The sequence below is a fragment of the Pogona vitticeps genome, chromosome 2, assembly GCF_051106095.1.
Source record: "Pogona vitticeps strain Pit_001003342236 chromosome 2, PviZW2.1, whole genome shotgun sequence".
In the NCBI taxonomy this organism is placed as follows: domain Eukaryota; kingdom Metazoa; phylum Chordata; class Lepidosauria; order Squamata; family Agamidae; genus Pogona; species Pogona vitticeps.
Genome location: NC_135784.1, coordinates 132,851,893 through 132,875,081, shown reverse-complemented (window position 1 = coordinate 132,875,081; position 23,189 = coordinate 132,851,893). Strand labels below are relative to the sequence as shown.

General features: G+C 42.6%; 1 protein-coding gene across 4 annotated transcripts in view; it reads left to right on the top strand.

Annotated features, from left to right (window-relative positions):
* Positions 1-23,189, top strand: part of MGAT5B (alpha-1,6-mannosylglycoprotein 6-beta-N-acetylglucosaminyltransferase B) — a 228,410-nt gene that overhangs the window by 135,315 nt on the left and 69,906 nt on the right. For all 4 annotated transcript variants that reach the window (XM_072990466.2, XM_078385992.1, XM_072990467.2 and 1 more), the window contains 5 exons: positions 6,442-6,554; positions 13,367-13,440; positions 17,300-17,470; positions 19,458-19,622; positions 20,297-20,466. In XM_072990466.2, coding sequence (XP_072846567.2) covers positions 6,442-6,554; positions 13,367-13,440; positions 17,300-17,470; positions 19,458-19,622; positions 20,297-20,466 — 693 coding nt within the window. The remainder of the gene's footprint in view (positions 1-6,441; positions 6,555-13,366; positions 13,441-17,299; positions 17,471-19,457; positions 19,623-20,296; positions 20,467-23,189) is intronic.

Genomic DNA, 23,189 nt, shown 5'->3' with positions numbered 1-23,189 from the left:
GCTGGAAACAAAGCCTTATGAGGAAATACTGAAAGAACAAGATATGTTTAGCCTTGAGAAAAGAAGACTGAAGGGAGATATGATAGCACTTTTCAAATACTTGAAAGACTATCATGCAGAGGAGGGGCAGGATCTGTTCTTGATCATCCCAGAGTACAGGAAACATAGCTCAGGAAGCCAGTTTTTATTTGAATATCAGGAAAAACTTCCTAACTATTAGAGCAGTATGAAAATGGATCCAGTTACCTCGAGAGGTGGTGAGTGCTCCAACACTGGAGGCATTCAAGAGAAATTTAGACAACCACCTGGCAGATATCCTTTGATTTTGTATTCCTGAATCAGGAAATAGGCCTCTTCCAGCTTCATTATTCTATTATTCTATTCCCCCTTTCTCACTTCCATATTCTCCTTCTTTGCACACATTCTATATAGTTGTGCTTCAGTACAGAAAGAGTTGAGCCATTTTCTCTGTTACGTGCCTGTGTTTTTTTTCATGGACAAATGAAGTCATGTCAGACTATATGTTAAAAATCGCTAACACTTTAGAAAATTACACTACTGCCACATGGAAGACTTTCTGAAAGCCTTTTGCATTGAATCCAGAGCCTTCTGCTTTCAGGATAGCTATATTGAAGTAAAAAATATTGAGTGAAAGGAAATGGGTCCAGAATAATACTTCCCCCATTAGGTTCTTTCTATAATGCCGACAGCGTGTTCCACTGGGTCTGTTGCTTTTATTCCTCAGAACACACATGACTCCCTGCTCTGTTTCTGGTAATGCTTGGGGGGGGGGGTGCCCTGGAAGGAGTGGAGAAGAGGAATCAGCAGCTTCCACTCCTGGGTGCAAGAAGAAATCTGTTATTACTAATCATTCAATGCACAATCCACAAAGTGTTTTGAAATTGCTCAGCTCTTTCATTGGCAGAACCACTCTGCGAAGTACCCAATTATTGGACCTGTTTTTAGAGAGGAATAAAAAATGGAGAGGTGGCATTTTGTACAGGAGGCGATAGCTGAGCTGAGAGTCTAATCAAGATTCCAGTTGTATAGCAGACCCAGCATATTGCAGACTGGACCATACAGACTCCCTGTTATAATATGAAGCACAGCCTCAAGCCCCGTTTGTCTTCAATTGCTCCACTGTACTACTTTCCAGTAACAAACTGTGTAATTTATACAGGACCCCACTCTTGTCAGCATGGCTCAGGCCCATTGGTTTCAGTGGAGAGCTCTGTAGAACTGGGAGGGGGGAACAAACTTTCTGGTTATTCGCAAAGGCTTTCATGGCTGGGATCTAATGGTTGTTGTGGGTTTTTCGGGCTCTTTGGCCGTGTTCTGAAGGTTGTTCTTCCTAACGTTTCGCCAGTCTCTGTGGTCGGCACTCCCAAGCCAACTACACCAGAGCACAGAGTGCTGTCCTCTGAAGATGCCTGCCATAGAGACTGGAAAAACGTTAGGAAGAACAGCCTTCAGAACACAGCCAAAGAGCCCAAAAAACCCCACAACAACCAAACTTTCTGGGCTGTATAACCGTTGACACCCTAGGATAGTGAGGAGGTTTGAGTGTCTCAGGGAAGCTGTTATTGAGCCTGGGCCCAATACCATCAGGTATTGAAAATACCATCAGGAGGCTAGATGCTGTTATTGAGCCTGGGCCCTGAGCAGAGTCACTCAAGGCAGAAGGGTCAAAGGTGAGATTAAGACACATTCTCCTTCTTTAGGAATGGTCACATTGGCAGAAGAGAAGTGGTAGTTCCCCTGGTAAGGAGGGTGGAAAAGTTTTTGAAAGGCAGTTAGTGGATTGCTGGCAGAGGATATTTCATAGACATTCAAAAAAATCTTGTTAATACTGCACAAGTGGCCACAGTAAACCACCTGTGAATATTTTACGCTTCAAAAATCCTATGAGGCAACCATCCCGAATGAAACAAGATACTGTTCTGGAAGGTGAGACTCCCAGGTAGGAAGGTACTCAGCCAGCTACTGGAGAAGATCTCAGGGTAAGTACAATTAATGCTGTACCTGTGAAACCAGCTGGATTAAAGCTGAAAGGCTCTCTACTTGCTGATGTGCAAAGACAGAGCCCAATGCAACATGTCCCATTTTGCTGGAAAACGTAATGTGAGAAATAAGAATCAAGGCAAGCTCAGGATCATAAAATAAGATATGAAATATTTTGTTTCACTTCAATGTTCAAATACTTGGTGTGACCAAACTAAAGAGGACTGAAATAGGAAATTTTCAGTCAAATAAAAATGTTTTACTTTGGAAACAGTGCGACTCTAAAAGTGAGGCCAGAAGTAGCACAAACAGTTTGGGATACAATGTAAAGTCTGACTGAATAAGACCAATCAGAATACTATCAGCCAAACTTCATAGAAAGCCTATCAACATAACCATCCAAGTTTATTGTCTAACTACAGATGCTGAAAAAGAAGAAACTGTAAGTTTTATGGAAGTGTCTAGAAAGAAACTGATTGCACACACAACAGGAGGGTGTGTTGATAGTCAAAGGTCACAAAAATACAAAAAGGAAGAAAGGAAGCTGAACCAAGAACCATTGGATAGCTTGGCCTAGGAGGTAGAATATAAACAGGAGAATGATTTGCAGAAACCTGTGAAGCCATCAATTTGTTTCATACAAATATATGCTTCACACAACCACATTGATGATTGTACATGCCAGTGTCCAGAGACAGCCAATTCAGAAATCAGATAGATTGTGTAACTGGAAGTAGATGATGGAAAAACTCTTTTTCCTTTGCAAAACCAAGACCAGGCGTGGACTGTGGTACAGACCATGAACTGTTAACATAAAAAATTAGAATAAAGCTAAAGAAGAACACTCAAACAATTACAATACAAAATATAATGTAGATCACTGGTTCTTAACCTTGGGTTACTCAGGAGTTTTGGACTGCAACTCCCAGAAGCCCTCACCACCAACTGTGCTGACTGGGGTTTCTGGGAGTTGCAGTTCAAAAACATCCGAGTAACAAAGGTTAAGAACCACTGATGTAGATAATATTCCTGAAGAATTTAAAGGCCATATAAATAAAAGATGTGCATAATTAAATTCAATTTTCCAAGAACAAGAAGAATGAGATAATATTTCTGTGAAAATAAAAAAAAAAGAAATATTTTCAAGTAAGAATGCAAACAGACTGTAACCATAGCCAAAAGAAGAAAAAAGTATCCTTGTACTTGAATGTAGAAATAAGGGCTTTTGTATTTGTATACAAATACAAATATCCTTGCACAGCTGGACTGAACGAAGGTTCGGCCCCTGAGCCCGGACCATCCACTCACATGTCCAGCTGTGGCGGTGGCCCCGCTCATCCTTCCAATCTCTCCCAGAGCACTGCTGTCTTCCTCCAGTCTCTCCCAGAGCACTGCTGTCTTCCTGCTTGGCTGGCAACTCAGGAGCCGTTCAGGGAGACTCATCCTCCCTCCCCCTGCCTGGAGTGGTTAGCCAAGCAGGAAGAGACTGGCACTCTGGGAACGATTAAAAAGACAAGCGGGGCTGCCAGCGCCACCAGACGCGTGAGTGGATGGTCCAGCCCCAAGGGCTGGACCCTCGTTAAGTACAGCTGTATGGGGATATTCGTATTCTTATATGAATATGAATACCCTTATCTCTAACAGGGATACTTCAGACAGTGGGTTAGGGAGGACAGAGGGATTCATATCACTTGTGCAAGGTTCTGAGTTCTGGTCAATTATTTCATCCCACTGTTTAAACCTGCTTTATTTGTAATATGAAAACAAGACTGCCCCCACCAATAAGGAATTGATTTCCCCTCCCCCTTATTAATAGCTGCTAGAATAGAAATAGCCCAAAGAAGGAAGGGTAATACAACATTTTCTATTAATGTATGGTACAAAAGAGTATGGAGGTTAGCCCTCCATAAGTTAACACAAAGTAAGAGTAGGTAGAAACCCAACATTCAGCAACATGTTTATAAATACATTGGTCACTTTTATTCAGTTTGTAGTAGGGGTGTGTGTGTGTGTGTGTGTGTGTGTGTGTGTGTGTGTGTGTGTGTGTGTGTGTGTGTGTGTGTGTGTGTGTGTGTGTGTGTGTGTGAGAGAGAGAGAGAGAGAGAGAGAGAGAGAGAGAGAGAGAGCATGCACATAGTGCTATTTAGATTTTGGTATTTAAAAAAAGCCTGCCTCAGTCTTGCAAGTGCCATGCAGTACTGGACTACAGCATATCCTTAATTTATAAGTATTTATCCTCAATTAAATGCGGGGCATAGGTAAAAGCAACAAAAGCAGTAACACTTCAGGATGTTCATTTGACTCACCACACTTTACAAATCATGTCAATTGCCTTGTAGGCACATCCAAAATCACACAGCACCAAATTTGTGCAAAAATAGTTAACATTTCCAGTATATCCATAAAAATGTTTTGAACTGGACAGCTGTTCTGATTCTTTGCTCCTTTTCCCACAATACTTTTTAAAAAGAGTTTTTTTTTATTTTGATATTTAGTGATAGGTACCGTGGCCTCTTATTTAGATAATTTGCAATTTGCTACTTTGGTTGACCTCTCCAAGTGCCCTTCATGCAAGTGTCATTTTTAGTAGCACAAAATGAAATGAAATGAAATGGGGGAACAGTTTAAGGATTCAACAGGTATATAGCTTACTATGTTGATTTATATATTCTTCAAATAGCTAGAATCTCTTCTAGCAGAATATTGTCCTTGACAGTTAAAATGGTGTTTTGTTTTGTTTAATCTGAGAACTTGCGCTCCCCTGAGGAGAGCACTCGGAGGCCATGGCTGCGCTGCTTGTTTTCCACAGCTAAGTTTCTCTTTGTGGTGTCTGTCCTGCATATCAATCCCCGGCGGCTTGCACTTTAAGGACAAACTAGGTTTTTTCTTTTCTTTCCTTTTCTTTTTTTCCTTCACTTCTCTTTTGATGCTGGCAAGTGCACAACTGGAAAAATCACTTTCTTAAAGTAATTTGTCCTTTGACTTGTTAATTAAACTCAACGTTTTAAGTTTAAAGCAGTAAAATTATAATTATCTGCTCATTTTCCATTACAGTGGTGCCTCACTAGACGATGATAATCCGTTCCACTGAAATCACTGTTTAGCGAAATCATTGTCTAGCGAAAAGCATTTCCCCACTGGAGTGCATTGAAATCTCTTTAATGTGTTCCAATGGGGAAGAATCGTCATTGTCTAGCGAAGATTGGCCATAGGAAAGCCGCTTTGCGAACCGCCGATCGGCTGTTTAAATCGCTGTCTTGCGAAGCTTAGGTCCCGAAAACACCTGTTTGCAAGCACGGAGGGAGCTGTCAAAATTGTCGTCTAGCGAAAATCGGTTTGTGAAGCAGGGACCAAACATTGTCCAGCGAAATTCCCCTATAGGAATGTCTAGTGAAAAAACTGTCATGCGGGGTAACTCTCTAGCGAGGCACCACTCTACTTTCTTTTAAAAAAAGCTAACAAGGCAAGAAGATGGCCTAAAGTTTGAAGGAAAAAAATCACCCAAATGATCAGATCATTTTTAGCCCCCCTCCACTAATGAATGTTCTTAATTACGTGGAAAAATAAGGACATTATCCGTCATTATGTTGTTTTGCAAACAGGACATAATTAAACCTTTTTGTCCCTGAAAGCAACATGTTACATGTAGTGTTAAATTCCCAGGGTCTTGGCAAATAGGGCCACTGCATTGAGGGTGCTTTCACTATATGGAAGCACCCTCAGGTCTCCCACAGTATATTGAGCTGTGCTGAGGCTGCCAGACACCACTTCCTGGTGAGCATCTTTGCACAATACATATGATTGCAAGCAGAGAATTGCTGCAGTCACGATGTCTGTTTGAAATATCTTTAAGGGTTCATTGAGAAAACAAAACAAAAATCTAATGTGTGAAGTCACCTTAGAAAGGTGCAGGTGGCCAGTTTCTGCTTTGGGAAGGAAACAAAAGTCGGAGAAAGTTTGTCCCTCTACAGCAATGGGTCACAACTTTGGGTCGCCAAATGTTCTTGAACTACAACTCCCAGAAATCCTGGCCAGCACATCTAGTGGTCAAGATTTCTAGGAGTTTTAGTCCAAGAATACCTGGGGATCCAAGGTTGGGAACCACGGCTCTAGAGGGTAGGAGTCAGTCACAAACAGGGCACATTTGTGTGTCACTCAGAAAAGCCATTGGTAGGTTCTCTCAAAGCAAGATTCTTTTTGCAGCCCTTTTGACAAAATGCTGGGAGAATTTGGTCCATCAGTCTTTGCCTGCTTTCCCTGTCGCTAGCTCTTTCCAACATCCCTCTGGCTTCCAGAACTGTTTGTTCTCTTTGGCACTTGGCTTTGCAGTTTTGAAGAGCTGTTGTTTTAGGGTGAAAAGACCTCTCTTTGCTCCTTCTGATAAGTTTGGACCCCTGACGAGGATGAATCATGCCTTGTATCTGTTTACTTACTTTCCAGGTTCCATCCAGCAGTTGGGCTCATGGAGAGGATCCAAGCAATTGCTCAGAACGTCTCAGACATTGCCGTGAAAGTGGATCAGATTCTTCGGAACAGCCTCCTAAATGGAAAACGTAAGAGTGCCACCAGTTTTCAGAAAAGGACTGGAACCCTTTGATTTGAGGCTTGCTTCCTTGAGCCTGTGATGTAATAGATGACCATGTGGAATGTCTTTCAGTCAGTGGCTCAGTAAGCAAACCAGCTTCATCCTCCCTAACCCCTGGGGTTAAGGATAGATTCTTCAGGTCAAAAGATGTGATGATCAAGCAAACTTTGAACCCTGCATTAAAAGTGTTAGTGACAGAGGTATCATGTTGGATTATTATGCTTTGTACAATCCTGCCAAACATAAGAGATAATGTTTTTAAATTCCATTCTACTCTTTTAGTTTCCACCTGTGATGTCTTTCTGGCCTTGGTGATTATGAACTAGCTACAGTATAATCTAAATTTTACTTTGTATTTGAATCTTATTCTGCTAATATTCATCTTCTTGGGTTTTGGATCTATTGCATAAATTGGCTGTCTTACTCAAAACCCCATTGGTGTCCAGGGAGTTGCTACTGGTTACTAGGAATGTGCACATACTTTGGACAAATGTGCAAATACAAACCAGTTCAGGGATATCAATGTATTTATGGGGCAACTCAGGATGAAGCAAAGAGCCCGGAGGCATTTAGCAGGGGAGAGCAGCAGCACATATGGATCTCTCAGGATCACTCTGGCTTTCCCATGTTGCCATTCCAAGTGGAGATGGGGAAAGAAAAGGGGGCACCAGAGAAAGAGAGTCTTGGAAATGAACCTTCCTTGATTTTGTTGCTCCAAAGCCATTGGTTAGAGTCTGTACGATAGCTGCCGCACTACATATTTCAGATCCAAGAGGAGGAATAATGGCAGGGAAGAGAAAGGGCAGAAAGTGAAAGAAAAGGAAGCTCACCGAAGTGCTGTTTTAGAAAAAAAATCAAAGAACAGGCTGCCCATTGCCCTTTCAAAGTCCTTCTCTCACTCCCTTCCCTGTGGCTGTCCCCAGAATCTTGCACACTCTCCTGCTTCTAATATCACACATTCCTACCGGCCTTTTAAATTGAGAATAGCAGTGAATATATTCTGGGAGAGGATGTAATTAGATTTCTCATCTAGTCTCCTAAATCTGTAGCCTCTCTGACTGTGACACTTTCTAGAGCAGACGATTGTCAATGTGCTCCGTCATGAATCTCTTTGGCCCCTGTAACATAGCACAACCAGCAATAAGGTCCTTCTCAGAGGCCTTCTCTGGCTCTGTCCAATTCTGAGGAAGCAGAAGTTCACAGCACTTGAGCATCAGGCGTCAGTAGCAGCAGCACCATAATCAGTCACAACTGCAAAGCCAGGTCCGAAGGTAGCGGCAGCAGCTGGACACTGCAGGGGAGGGAGCTTGGTCTTTTCCAATGTCTTGTAGTTTGGGTTCCCAAATCCCAAAGGTTGCCCTCCCCACCCCCCTTTTTCTGATAGAAAAGCAACTTGAAGCCGTGTTCCTCATGGGAACTTTCTCTTTGTTGCTACTCAGCTATTTCCAGAATTGCAGTGGATGGAGATTCTGTGGAGTGGACGTCCAAACCTCCTGTCATCACAGTTTCCTTTCCTCTCCTGCCATTTGCCTAGCTAAGCAGCATACGAGGGGAAATTGCTTTGGCAGCCCAATCACCTACATGGCATGGCACAGCTGAAAGCTTTGCCCCTGCTTATGCTTTACCACTCCCAGCGTGGCTTTCCTCCACCCATTTCTTTTTCTATGAAAACTGAAGTGAACTGGCAGTGGCTGGAGTTCTCTGCTGGTATTCTCAGAACTGCTTCGCCTCACCTACATAGACACAGACCACATTGGTCTTCACTATTGTTACACTGGCTGCCTGGATAACTTTAGTGAGTTGGAGGTCTCGGGAATTTGATTCCCCACTGTGCCTTGCCGGAGAAGAGCTGGCCCACATGGCCTTGGAAAAGCTGCACATCCCCGAGGGCCATGAGAAGGAGGGGATGATAAACCACCACCGCATACTTTGATCCTAGCAACGTCTGCCACAAATCAGAATCCACTTGACTTCACACAATGAGTATTGTTCCTCTTCTCTTTCCAAACTAGAGGTTCACACCCTGGCCACTTAATCAGCCTTCTGTTTCTCAAGCAACTTATCATTATATGTTGAAAGTTAGGCCTCTGCCTCCCTGAATCAAAAATTAGTTCTTTGCGATTGCAAATGGATTTCATTATGGTAATTATGTTGGAGAATTAAAAGCACTTTATGGCTGGTTGTCTTACCACGCTGTCAAAGTGTGACCCTCAGGTTTTAAATATTGGCTTTCTCGCTCATCTTTCTTGGTCCAGCTGCGGCTCACTCTTCCAAATGGCTTTTGCTGTCATTTCTCCCTGAAGTGAAGAGAGGTGCAAAGAGAAAGTCAATATAATATTGTCCATTTCTGTCCTCTTATCCATTTTTAATGCCTGCCTTTAATCTGCAGCTGAGGTTCCTAATGAACCAGAGTGGCAAAGGCCTTATTTAACATTAAGTACATGAATAATTGCATTGGTTTCAGCAATTTGTTCATGAAAACAAATGGAACACATTATAAATAGTTCATAACACTCTTGCCAGTTTCCTCACTTTAACTTTCCCAGTGCATAAATAATGGATAAAAACTGAAAACGGGGCTTAGCCGATGTCACAGACCACACTGCTTTGGGAGCAGTAGAAGTTACTTTTTTTATTCCAGCAGGTGGGGTGGCAAGGCTGGCATCAAGGGTCTGCAATTCCTGAATTCTCCAATGTATTTGGGATCTATTGCCACTGCCACCCTACCTGCCCCCCGAGCCTCTTGAGTTTGCAGCCTCTTTCTTGCTATTGCTCCATTTCATTTTTTCACATGAACAGTAACTTTTACACAAATTGTTTCTTTGGTCTCTTCACTGGAAATATACACTAGGGATGTGGTGAATGTTGAAGGGCAGTGTATTTATCAGAACAGAGTCCCCAGAGTTTAAAATACAGGCAGCTCCGTATTTCTAGAAGTTTATTCCCCAGCGCTGAGACAGGAATTTATAGGAGTTATAGTCTTGCCACCACTCCAAATTAACTTCTCTAAGCTCTGTCTGTAGGAACAAAGCAGTTCTAGCAGTTTTAATGATCATCATCATCTTAGAACTTCTGTGCTGGAAGGGATCCTATGGATCATCAAGTCCAGCCCCTGTCAAGGAGGCGCAATGAGGAATCAAACTCCCAATCTCTGGTTTCACCACAGTCATCATCCCATTGAGCTTCATCCCTGCAGTTCTAACATTTTTCATCCCTCTGAGATATCTTGCTGGTAGAGGTGAGGTGTTTTGTAATACAAAGTGACCTTAACTGTATTACTCACATCCAAGTCATCATATTTTGCATTACAAGAAAGATAATTCACAATGACCAGAATCTTACTAGTGTTCTTACAACGTTTGTGTAACTTTCTGTGGTTAATTGCAGCAAATCAATGAGCCGCCCGTGGCACTTCCTAATTGCATGATCAAGCATGTGACCAACCCCAGTGCCTCATTAATTAGCAGCAATTCACTGTATTAAGTTATGCAAATCTTATGCAATACAATTCTGATCAATATATGATTGCTGGGAAAATCCATTCTTTCCATCAGCTGCTGATGGAAGTCTGAAGTTTAACTCTGTAATGGACAGGGGAGCCTAAAGGGGATGGCAGGTTAGGCCATCATCCCTGATAATCAAAATTTCACAGAGCATTAGCTGTAGTGAACCTTGGCAATGCAACACCACTAGGACTGACACTGATTGGGCCCATAGGGAGAGGGAAGTGGATGGGTGGTGGTGGGAAAAGGGGAAGAAAGCACCCACTCAGGGAGGGATATGACACTGAGAACATTTTGTCCAAGAGCCCCCACATCTAGAACAGTCATTGACTGGCCATGATACAGATGGACCCAAATGAGACCAAGTTGTTCTACATTCATGTGTATCCTTCAGACGAGAAGAGTAAAATGCTGCCACTCTACCTGGTATTTAATTACAGTTGTGAAAAGGTACCTGTTTCACTAGTCAGAGTTACCTGTCATTGGCATAAGGCTAAAGGAGAGGTGGACAGTTTTTGAGATGTTATTCGACTACAACTACAACCATCTCCTACTTTTAGCAATGTTGATCAGAGGCTGATAGGAGTTCTAGTGCAGCAGGTTTTAGAAAGCCACAGACTCTTCAGCAAAGCACACCTTTTCTAACTTACATTGCAGGAGATGTTTTTGGCATTCACTGCCCCCAGCTTCTAGTTCCCGACAAATGCATTCATTGCATATTTTGTGCAATATTTTGGATATTGTTATATGCCACTTTTCTGCAAATGTAGCATTCAAGGAGGCTAGCAATAGTAAAATTCAAATACAGACGGGCGCAAAGATAAAAGGACATTAAAGACATAAATAAAAAGACACATTTTTTAAAAAAAAACAAAAAACAAAATGAGAGCTGCAAAAGTCTTTTGTGAGTCTAGAAAACACTGCAGTGTTAGCACTATGCTGCACATCACGCTCAGCAATACTGCTAAGTCTTGGGTGCAGGTGAGCTGTGCAGACACTTGAGTTCAAATGGCCAAGTCTGGGTACATTTCCCTGTAAATGAGTTAAAGAACAGAGATGGATATATGTGTCTTCATCGGTTCTTTATGTGTATGAATAGTATTTCTTCTAAGAAGTCATGCAAATAAAGAGATCAACAGCAACAACAATGTTAGGACTGCCAAGCTGGAAGGCACCCTATGGATCGAGTCCAGCCTCTGTCAGGGAGGCACAGTGGGGAATCAAACTTCCAACCTCTGGCTTTACAACCAGACAACTAAATGACCGAGCTATCCAGCATTTTTGGCAAGTTTAGAACTGGTTGTACAGGAAATCTTAAATTTATTTCAGAAGCCATCCGTGATCTTCACACTGGAGGTGGGGGTGGGGCACTGCCTCTCCCTGACGTGGTAAGGGAGAGATTATCCCCCACTTTGGACCACGGGCTGCTGAAAATTGAAGAAAAGCCTCTTTATGCCACCTCCAGTAATGGCTGTAACTAGTTGTTCCTTACAATGCAATGCAATATGAGAAGTCAGTGGTTTACCTCAGTTTTGTGCTGCAATTAACAAATGCTTAAAAGACCATTGTTTTTTAGTGTTTGCCTCTTTACAGAAAGTGTGGGAAGGGCACACTAAATATTTACGGCAGTTTCACACAAATATATCACTGTTGCCGCATTGTTTTCAAAATATAAGAATTATTATGTCAAAAGGGTTAGGCTTTGATTTGTGTAATTAAGTCCAGCAGTTAGTTATGCGGGATGGGTGGTTAAAAACAACCATGTCTTTAAAAGCTTCTGGGTTCTCAAGACCTTCACAGTCTGTTGCCGCCAAGGTTTTGGACCTCAGCTGGCAGAACCCTCAACCAGCACAGCTAATGGCAAAGGATTTGTGGAGTTAGAGTCTAAGATTTCTGAAGTAACAGAGATTCCCACAATGGTATGGATGTGGCTAAACGTTGAATGTTTTTTCTAGTTGCGTCTAGTGTGAATAAACTTCCTTTTAATCTATGGACATTGTACAGTACTGGTTATTTCAAAGAACCAGTTCTGTGTTTTACTTTTGAGTTGCTGCTCTAGAAGATTTTTGTGCCTTTAGGTGTTGTTTTTCTTCACTGGATGGCTCTGTATATAATGAACTGCTAGCACAATTTTCTGCTGCTATTTGAAAATGTCTGTATTTTGAAGGGCTTTCAAGTATTCTTCAGACAGACAGGCCTCATTAGGCACAAACTCCCACAATGGCCAAGTGCTGGAGGTACAATTTGGGCCAACCATTAAGATGTCCTGCAAGCTGAGAAGCAGAAATATTAAGAGTACAGCATAGAGTTTTGCTTTCATTAATGTGTGCGCATGCCTTCATTGAAAAATGAACACACACATACAAACACCTTGTTTCTTTAACGCATTTAAAGAGACATATATTGAGACATGGCCATTTGAACTCAGGCGTTGCATGGCCTATGTGCACCCAAGACCTAGCATTATGTGCAGTGGTCTAGTGAAGAAACTGCAGTTTTCCAGACCCATAGAAGACTCCAGAGGCATTTTTTTTTTAAATGAAATGTTTTGGACAGCTCTGCACAAATTGAAATCAACTGACCACAGCTTTGCCAGGTTTGGAGTGGAAATACTCAAGATTTTGGAAGTAGTCATTTCATTATTCAGTAAAGCATTCCCCGTCACTCATTGCATGAAATATGAACACAGAAAAATAAGAGCTTAAGAACATTTTGGAAAAAAATAAAAAAAGAACATTTTGGAAAACTCTAACTCGTATAGGGTTTTTAAAGCCACCATGCTAGTAGGAATAGTCTTGCATTTTAAAAAAAAACAGGTTGGGACAAAGTCTAGAGCTGCGTTCCTGATTTGTTATAATTAGAGGTCAGAAGGTTGACTGTTGTGATGTGTCAAGGGAGTACGGTTATCCATCCTTGAAATAAAAAGAAATCTAGGTAGGACTTGGAGCCTTCTTGAGCAGGGAGAAGATCCCAAAGTCAGTGTGAGTGTGGTTTCATGGAGTCAGAGTCCACGTTTGCGGGTAAATCCATAAGGGACCAGGCTGTTCCCCCCACCCCACCCCTGGTGATCTAAATGACCTAGTTTATGGGCAGAATGAAGACAGCAAACAGTTGCAAATGGCAATACCATTTCCTTATTTCAATAGTGTTAATTCTAAGGTATTCATTTTGGAGAGGAAAAAAAGTTAATCCCAGGTACCTTTTGCAATTTAAGCCAAGTTCTGAACTAGCGACCATCCATTTTACACAAACACCCTGTGTTTATTTTACTCAACAGCGCTAGAAGGCAGACGGGACCAATGTGAGGTGCCCAGGGACCCCAAGTATTCTGACTGCTCTGGAAAAGTGGAGGTAAGTCACCGAGATCAGAATGAATGATGTGGAAATCAAGATATGTATTTTTTTAAAAAAGAACTTTTAGGTTTGCATACTTTTCTAGTTAAAAAGCTGGTTAGGTATAGCACCTTGATATGTTTGCTGTTCTCTGCCACCTTCACATGTATGTCTGATGAGCACAAGGGAAAGGTGACTGCTTACAGGCTATGGCACTTCCTTGCAAGGGAAGTGAGTTTAGCCCACCCTCTGCTGTCCTTCTGCTGGCAGAGGCAAATACGTTTTTATTTAGATAAACCGTTGGCCACAAATGGGACGATGAGGGAGGTAGGGCCATTTAATTGTGTGTGGGAAAACTCACCCCAAGGTTGTTAGCTGCATTCTGTTTCAGTGACGTGCAAACACTCCTGGCAGGAGCGGCGGCTCCCAGCGGGCAGGGTGACTCCTCATTCTGCCCTTTTGCTTAGAGGTAGAGCATTAGATCAAAGGGTTTCTCCAGCCAATCCTAGTGGCGATTAGGTAACTAGTGTCCTATCTGAATTCTCACAACATTCTATGTAATAAGGTAAAGGTAAAGGTTCCCCTTGACAATTTTTATCCAGTCGTATTCGACTCTAGGGGGCGGTGCTCATCCCCTTTTCCAATCCATAGAGCCAGCGTTTTGTCCAAAGACAATCTTCCATGGTCACATGGCCAGTGTGACTTAGACACGGAACGCCGTTACCTTCCCACCGAGGTGGTCCCTATTGATCTACTTGCATTTGCATGCTTTCGAACCGCTAGCTTGGCAGGAGCTGGGACAAGCGACGGGCACTCACTCCATCGCGTGGATTCGATCTAATAGTACTAAGTTAATAAAGAGTTCTCAAGGCGTTGCCTCAGGCTCCGCTGGCTCGGACATCTGTTGCTGACTCTTCTTCACACTTTCTCTAAAGGTTAATTGCCTTCCCTTTGTTCTGTGACCATCCACAATTGTGGGTGGTGATCTTCTGCTTGTTATTGTTGTCCTTGATAAATATTTGTAAAACCATTAATCTAGTGTCTGTTTTAATGTGATAATCTATTTAATTCTAGATTAATACTAGATTACATTTTAATCTAATAATACTGGATTACATTTTAAGAATGTAATTCCCGATGGAATTTTTTAAACTGCATCTGTTTTTCCCCCCAAAAAAAGTGATGTTGTAAGCCAACTTGGGTCTGGTTAGGGAGAAAGATGGAATAGGAATTTAATGAATAGACAAATAAGTAATATACATGCTGCTCATTTCTCTGATACCTGGAAATTATGGCTGGGTAGAAAATTATTTCAAAAGCATTTTGGGCAGAAAATGAAGTAGGGTTCAGTGAGAGGGGAAAAACTGGTCACCTGCCGTCAAGATGGCATGAAATACAATAACCTAGAAAGCAATATGCTTGATTCCTTTTGCTTCTGCTTTGAAGGTGCTGTGATGCCACCAACCCCCACCTCTAATTTTACCATCTATGATCAAAATTCATGGTGGGGCATTTCAGTTCAACCAAAGAAGTAATCATAATGCTGAAGATTTTTTTTTGCAAGGGCCTTTATAGTACCATTGTTTCCGAACTTCAAAGAACAAGGAACAACATACATTTACAATCTGGGGGTGAAACTGACACTTTTTAACCTAACAAAATAGATGGTAACACAGAAGAATTCTATCTTTATCTCGGCGAAGATATAGATGGAAAAAGAGAATACTTAATTCCCTTAATTAACCTGAACATCCTCCCCATCCTCCATTCCAACAGATCAGGAAATGGAGCCAGTTAGGGCTATTAAAAGCCGAGCCGAGCATCATCTCAGCAGGAGTAAGGTTACGCGTCTCCTTTGTGTAAAGCTGTAGCAACTTGGTTGCCCCAGCTTGCATGCTTAATGCACTAATGTAGCATTTACATCTGTGTCAATTATTCATATGCAAGCAATTGCAGAGACGTTCCAATGGATAGATTGTCCTGCTTGTTTCTTACTCTGGAGGGTTGTCTCCAGCCTGGGGGATAAGCTAAGCACTGTAACCTGAGGCTGCCTCTTTGCACTACATTTTGCTTAGAGCAGCACATTGCCTTGACTTGAACAGGGCATTAGATCAGAGCGTGTCTTTGGGTTGAACTCTCTAGTCTCCTTACACACCTGTTTTCATTGTAAAAGGAACATGAATTAATTACTCCTTCCCCTAGAAACGTCAGCCATTATTTAAAGCTGCAGACTCCTGACCCAGCTACTTGACGAAACATATTAACCACCAGATTAACAAGACATAAGCCTTGCAGTAGTCCGATTGCCCAGCTACAGCGTGGTCTTTTTCTGTCATTTCCTTCCATGGCTGGGTTAAATTTTAAGTGTAATTTAATTGTCGGAGGCAGTAATTCGATCTCCTGTCTGGATGATTGGTGTGTTTTACATATTGGGAGTGGAGGGCTGTCTCTTGAGTGGCTTCGTTTGTGTAGTTAAGTTTGGTGGAGGCTGGCACCGGCAATTACTGAGGATGATAGATCTACACGGAGAAGCCAGTGGTTATTGCTTTGCATGCAAAATCACCTTCTGAGAACCTTGCTGATTTTTTTTTTTTGCCTCCTTTGCTGAGGGATGCTAGCTCTGCTTTTCTGAGTTAAGAAATGCCAGTGTTTGTAGGGCTCTCTCTCGCCCTTGCTGTTTTTGACACTTACTGAGCCAGCTTGATTTTACCCTGATGAGTGCTTTGAAACTCTTTATTTCCTCCACAGCTTGGGCTGCTGCTGACCAAGGGATAACCAAGATAAGCTTTTTGAGAGGTGAACTGATAGAGCCCATTTGAGCTTCTTAGCAAGATTTCCTCTTTAATTTAGATAAAACATTGCTAAGATGTTAGCTGTGCATTCCGTCTCATGTGCTTCACATGTATATACTGTACTTTATAATAGAAGTCTGATCTTTATACATGGTGATTCTCCCCCCCCCCTCCTGCCACACCCAGGTTAGGTTAGTGCCAACAGCAAATTTTAATCAGAATTTTATCTATTTCATTTCTTGTACAGATGAAGCAGGGCTTTCGTTCATAAAGTCTCATGTTCTGATACATGGGTTAGTCTTTAAGGTGCCCTGGGTCTCCCCTCCTCTTTTCTGTTTGTTTTTTTGGATCCAGAGACTAATACGACAACTCATTTGGAAATCTATTTGTTGATTACTCTGCTTTTACCACTTGCTTCTATGATGATCGAGGGACGTGGTGGTGCTGTGGGTTAAACCGCAGAAGCCTCTGTGCTGTCAGGTCTGTAGATCTTCAACTGTAAGATCGAATCCACATGACAGAGTGAGCGCCTGTCACTTGTCCCAGTTCCCGCCAACCTAGCAGTTCGAAAGCATGCAAATGCGAGTAGATAAATAGGGACCACCTCGGTGGGAAGGTAACAGCCTTCCGTGTCTAAGTCGCACTGGCCATGTGACCACGGAAGATTGTCTTCGGACAAACGCTGGCTCTATGGCTTGGAAACAGGGATGAGCACCACCCCCTAGAGTCGAACACAACTAGACAAAAATTGTCAAGGGGAAACTTTACCTTTACTTTTCTATGATGATCTGGAGAAATCTTGCCTTTTCACTGATCTTTCCCACCAAATTCGGTAATTGCAATGTCTTGCCATAATGTCACTGTGCCAAACTTTTTACAGTTAAAACAATAACTTGCCTACAATTCCATGTCATATTCTGTGATGAAATCCAAAACTTAGCCATCAGAAATGTTAAGCTCTTCTCAATATATAGTGAACTCTTAAGCTGTGATCTCTTGATAGTATTCATTTCATGAAGAAAAAGACCTCCATTGGCTATTACATTTTAAAAAAATTTGCCTGACATATCTTCTTTGCCTTGCAGTGGATGAGGGCCAGGTGGACGTCAGACCCCTGCTATGCATTTTTTGGTGTGGACGGCACAGAATGCTCATTCCTCATCTACCTCAGTGAAGTTGAGTGGTTTTGCCCTCTGCTGCCATGGAGAAATCAGACAGCAGCCACTTCTTCCACAAAGCCACCAGCTCAGGTGCAGGTGAGAGGGTCTTGCGGGCCATACATTGTTCCTGTCGAGTAAGAGTCTCTTTGTAAAAACCTTCAATAGAAGGAAAATTACTGCTGAGTTTGAGGATGGAACAGGTCAGTGAAGACTGGGCATGGCCTCTGTACTCATGTCTCAGGACGTGGCTTCCCATCCCAATTCACAATGGTGTGCTCTGGTTCAAGCTCTGTGCAAGTGAGGAGGCTGAAGATTAGGGTCCATCAGGTCCATACCATATGATCCACTGAAGTCTCTCCTTGTGGCCATACTCTTCTAGTGTGAGCCCATCATTATGTTTGGCCCAATGCCTGGAGAGAGTACAAAGAAAATTCAGGCTTTCCATTCCTCAAGTTGTACTTTCTCAAATGCTGGAGGTAGATCCCAGCAGTCTGTGCTATCGGCCTCACTGCTGGATAGCTCATTGGTTTAGGAAGAGGTGGGTAGCACAATTCCCCACTGCTCCTCCTTGACAGGGGCTAGACTTAATTATCAATAGAGTCCCTTCTACCTCTGCAGTTCTAAGAGTATTATTAAAGATTGATGGAGAGCACAGAGGAGGATGTATGGGAATACATAGAAGGCTATTCTGAGCTCTGCAAGCAACCTTTATTGAGATTCTGGTAATATGCCTAGGAAAGTTATCATGAGCATAAGCAATGGCACTGAAACCGTGCATAAACCCATTCCAGTCACCCTAGAAATGATCCTGTAACTGTCTTCTTCCTAATGTATAACTAAATGAAGCTTATGTAATTGTAGTCTTCTCTTTTCTGTCCTTTAATTTCTTAGATTAAAGATAAAATGAGCTAATAAGCACCACAAAGGCCAAAGATCTCAGAAATGTCGAAGTAAGTTAGGAATTAGTTCAGGGGCTTCAAAACATAAACTGCAAAATAAGCCAAGAAGTTAGAACTCATGCAAATAATTAACCACTGGCCATATTGAACGATCATGCCCTCTGATGTCAAACTCGACTGATGTGTGCAAATGGGACAATGGCTAAAGCAGGGCCAGGTTCAAGGTTCTTACCTACAAAACTTCCCACAGTTTGGGACCTTGCTACTTATCAGAGCATCTTTGCCTAAGAACATCAGCACACACCATCTGTCCCTCACAGGCAAAGCTCTTACAGGCTGCCACACTGGGAGAGGCCAGGAAGACGCCTACAAGGAACTGGATCTTCTCAGTGGTGGCACCTTCCCTTTGGAATGGACTCCCAGTACAGCTGCCCCTTGATCTCTCCCTCTCATATTCCAAGAGAATGCTCAAAATGCGGCTCTTCAAAGGAGTCTTTAAGGACCACCTCTTTTAACGTTTTGCTATATTTATACTCCTGTCTTGCTGTCGTTTGGGTTTCCCTAGCTTTTGTGCTCAGATATATTGCTTTACTTTTGATTTATTTGATTATTTGTTTTTATTTTGATGGTCCGCTATTGGATATTACTTTGTTTGTATTCCTGTGATGTGAACCACTCAAGAGTAGTGCCCGGCACTAATTGGGAAGTACACTAACAGATGAAATAAATAAATGTTTGCCCAACAGTCCAGTAAGGAGAAGGCATGTCTGTTGAGGATGGGAAGAGGGAAAAGGAAGGGTGAGGGGAAAATCAAAAGGAGTCGTCTAAAGGAGAGCAAAGCTTAACAGGAACGCACCACACCGTAACATTTTGGTGCAGGTTCAACTGAGATTGCCCTCAGATAAAAAATTAAATGTGGTCTCCGTCTCACAATTTGTTTCTGAGGATGTCCTGAAAATATTGCCAGACTGTATCTAAAGCTCAGTTTTTATGGCTGAAGCCCAGAAACACTTTCAGGCTTGCCCCAAGTGCCACACAAGCAACATAGAAAAGAAAAGCAAGATGCCCATGTGGTCTCTAAAGGCCTAAAGAACTTGGGATGGTGAGTCTGTGAGGGCCACTTGGGTCTTGCATGAACAGAGAAGCACAATTGTTTCTTCTTATTCTTCTTCCTGTGTTCCTAGGCGGTTTTTCAGAGGGACTTCTCCTACCTCTTGGAGCTGATCGGCAGTGGCAAGGAGTCTTTGATCTTCATGAAGAAAAGGATTAGGCACTTGGCCACACAGTGGTTAAGGGCCTCACATAAACTGGAAGAGAAGCTGGAAGGCAAGCAGAGGGATCAGAAACAGGTAAAACAGTCAAGTCACTTGTGCTTGTGAATCAAATTCTATTGTCAGAGTAAGATGTTCCAGTACATCCTTCAAATGTTTGTATTGCATTCTCAACAGCCTTCTCCTTTGTAACATTATAGTAGGCATCCTTCAGTCTCGAAAGACTATGGTAGCGTGCTCTGTATGGAGGACTTGGAACAGCGTCTAGTGTGGCTGAGGAGGCCAATTCGAGAGTTACAATCTCTTCCACACTGAAGACAAATCCAATCTGTCCCCTGTCCAGCTCCCTGGTTTTGCTTCCTTTGTGACTTCCTCTTTGCCTCAGCCTGCTGGACAAGGGTCTCTTCAAATTGGGAGAGGCCGTGATGTACTGCCTGCCTCCAGGCTGAACGATCAGATGTCAGAGTTTCCCATCTGTTGAGGTCTATTCCTAAGGCCTTCAGATCCCGCTTGCAGATATCCTTGTATCGCAGCTGTGGTCTCCCTCTGGGGCGATTTCCCTGCACTAATTCTCCATATAGGAGATCCTTTGGAATCCGACCATCAGCCATTCTCACAACGTGCCCAAGCCAGCGTAGACGTCGCTGTTTCAGTAATGTATTCATGCTGAAAATTCCAGCTCGTTCTAGGACTACCTTTGTAACAACTAGTGTTAAAAAGTCACCTCCTTCTCTCTCTCTTTCCTCCTCTAGATTTTAATCCACATTGGCTTCTTGACAGAAGAATCGGGGGATGTTTTCAGTCCCCGTGTGTTAAAAGGGGGGCCACTGGGAGAGATGGTCCAGTGGGCAGATATTTTAGCTGTCCTTTACATCCTGGGCCATAGCCTGAAGATCACCGTCTCATTGAAAGAGCTCCAGAGGTGGGTCTACAGATGTAAAACAAGTTTTAAAATGTTCCTGGTTTGAAAAGAAATCCAAAGGCCATTGTGCCTTCTTTTGATTAGCCAGTGTAAAGGATAAAATTCTGTATTACATTACAGTAACTTCTTATCCTTGTCCCATAATTTGAATACTGGTTTAGTGGTGTATCTGGTTTAGTTGCAGTATCTTCTTATGCATTTTAACAACCATTAAAGAATTATGGGATAGGTAGTTTGATGACGCACTTAATCTTCTCTATAGTTCAGTTGTTGTTTGTTGTTTAGTCATTAAGTTGTGTCTGACTCTTCGTGACCCCATGGACCAGAGCATGCCAGGCCCTTCTGTCTTCCACTGCCTCTGTAGTTCAGGAGGTGCACCAATTTCTCGGCACCTCACCAAACAATAAATCACAGAATTCCATAGGCTAGAACCATGCAAATTACAGTGGCATCAAACTGTTACAATTGTGTGGTGTAGATATACCCCTTCCTGCTGTTTTAATGCTGCTGGTTGTAGCAGCATCAGCTGAAAAGAATGGAAGGTCTCGTTGTTCCTCGCAGGCATGTTTCTCTGACACAGAGTTAGAGGTAGCTGGTTGGAAAGACTGGTTCCAGTCCTGGTAGTCAAGGAAGTTAAAAGAGAACTTTATCATCTCACTCTTAACAAAAAGAGACCAGCAACAGGAAACATCACCCTGACTCCACCCAGAAATGACTTACTGCCACCTGGTGATTAAATCATATAATAACACTATCCAGACACCATCTCATGCTCTTTCATCACTCTCTTACAAAGGCAGGCAGGCAGGCAATGATTTATGCCAACTGGCCATATGATGCTTAGATGCTGAGGGAAGGGGAACTGTGATTTAGTTTAGCCCAGAACTGATGCTTTCTTTCTCAAGGAAGGGAACAGTGGATTTTCAGGAAAGCCCTTGTGTTCCCCTCATCCTCACCAGTTTATAACCATGGCTGTTCAAAACGTCTGCTCAGTTTCACTTTGTTAGGAAGAAATAATAATTCCATGGCTCCTGAATTATCCCCTCTGCCCATAAGGCTTGTCTCACACACACACAAAAAAAAGACTACCTTTCTCATACTTTTTTGCTACATGGTAGCCATATATCCTATTTTCGGGAAGGAAGTCCTTCATTTGACGGACCACTGGAGGACCATCCTCCGTTTTGAATGTGTCATCTGTTTGAAGGGCTGCCCAGTCCAAGCCACATTGAAGAACCGTACTTGAGAGATGCACTGGAATTCTAAATTCTGAAAATGATCTTTAATTTTGTACCTGTGACTGCAAATTAGCATATACAGTTTTATGCAGATCAGTGCCCTCTTCTATGCTCCTTTTGGGTGACACACATCATCTTTTTGGGGTGGGGTGGGATGAGATCTTCTTGGCAACCCTAGTTTACTCCCGTGTTCATTGTGCTTCTGCACTGCATTCACCCTGCATTAGGGTCCTTTTTCCTTCCTCATAGAATTATGTCAACTAAGCAGGGTTCATATAGCGAAGGTGATGATGCAACCATGTTACATAATCTCCTGCAACCAAACAAGGCTTGTCTGCTGGGGAAGCAATGTTTCTTGAGACTTCTTGGCCAATAGAAGATGAACAAATAATGCCATTTTAGAGGAACACTTTTTGAGTAGAGAAACATTTTTTGAATAGGCGAAATGGGAGAAGGGCAACATTCAGCACTGATGAAAGTGTTCGTGGATCCCTTTGCTTGCCTCAGTTCAATGCTACTTTTAGCTCAGACTGAGCTATACAAAGCAATTATCCCAAATAATGGGGAATGCTTTTGAGAAGGTTTAAGAACAAGAAAGAGCAAATAGGATCACAGCAGGACTCCACTGATTAATATTTAACATTTGCTGATCCAGTCTGAATAGAGGCCCCTTCATGACTCAAAGCTTTTCACCATTCTCAAAAATAGAGTGAGAGGGAGCCCCATGCAATGTTCCCAACCCCAATCTGTATTGTGAGGGTGTAACTGCCCCCCCCCCCAGATTCTCTCATCTTTACTCTCTCCCTTTCTCCCGGCCTTGCCAGCTGTTATAGACTTGAGATGAGGGAGCAAACGGCTTAATTATGCCAGAATAGAAAGTGATAGGTTACACACAAAAAAAGAGTGAAAAGAACATGAAATATTTTATTTGATGTTTCTGTCTAAACCAAATCTGTAGTAGGCTATGCTGGCTGGGAATTCCTGGTTCCAAAGCCAGAAGTCAGGAGTTTGGTTCCTGACTATTGTCACCTGGGGCAGGCTGCACAATCCCAAAGCATTACCAGAAGAAGAGGTAGAACACCCCGGGAAGGGTCAGCATGAATTGGAATTGACTTGACGGCTTGTCATTATTATTATGAATTGAAAAAATGAATATTTCCAGCTAAAATAGAAAGATTTCGCTTCTGCTTTGCATCTGCTTGTTTCTCCTAATACCTTAGGGATGCTTCTATCACCTTCTGAATGTCATCGTCCACCCCGTGTAACTATGAGAGTTATGGCAGACCTTTAAGCAGCCATTTCTCTCCACGTGAATTCAATTGTCTCTTCCAGCCAGACACCTAACAGCTCACTCTACTGCTGCAAGTGGCTTTCCGTGTGTAGAGGATCTCTCTCTCTCTCTTTTTGTGTGTGCCTGTGTGTTTGTGTTCGCATTCCTCTCTCTTAATTTACTGTGGCACATTCAGGTTTTGTAATGCAGCAACC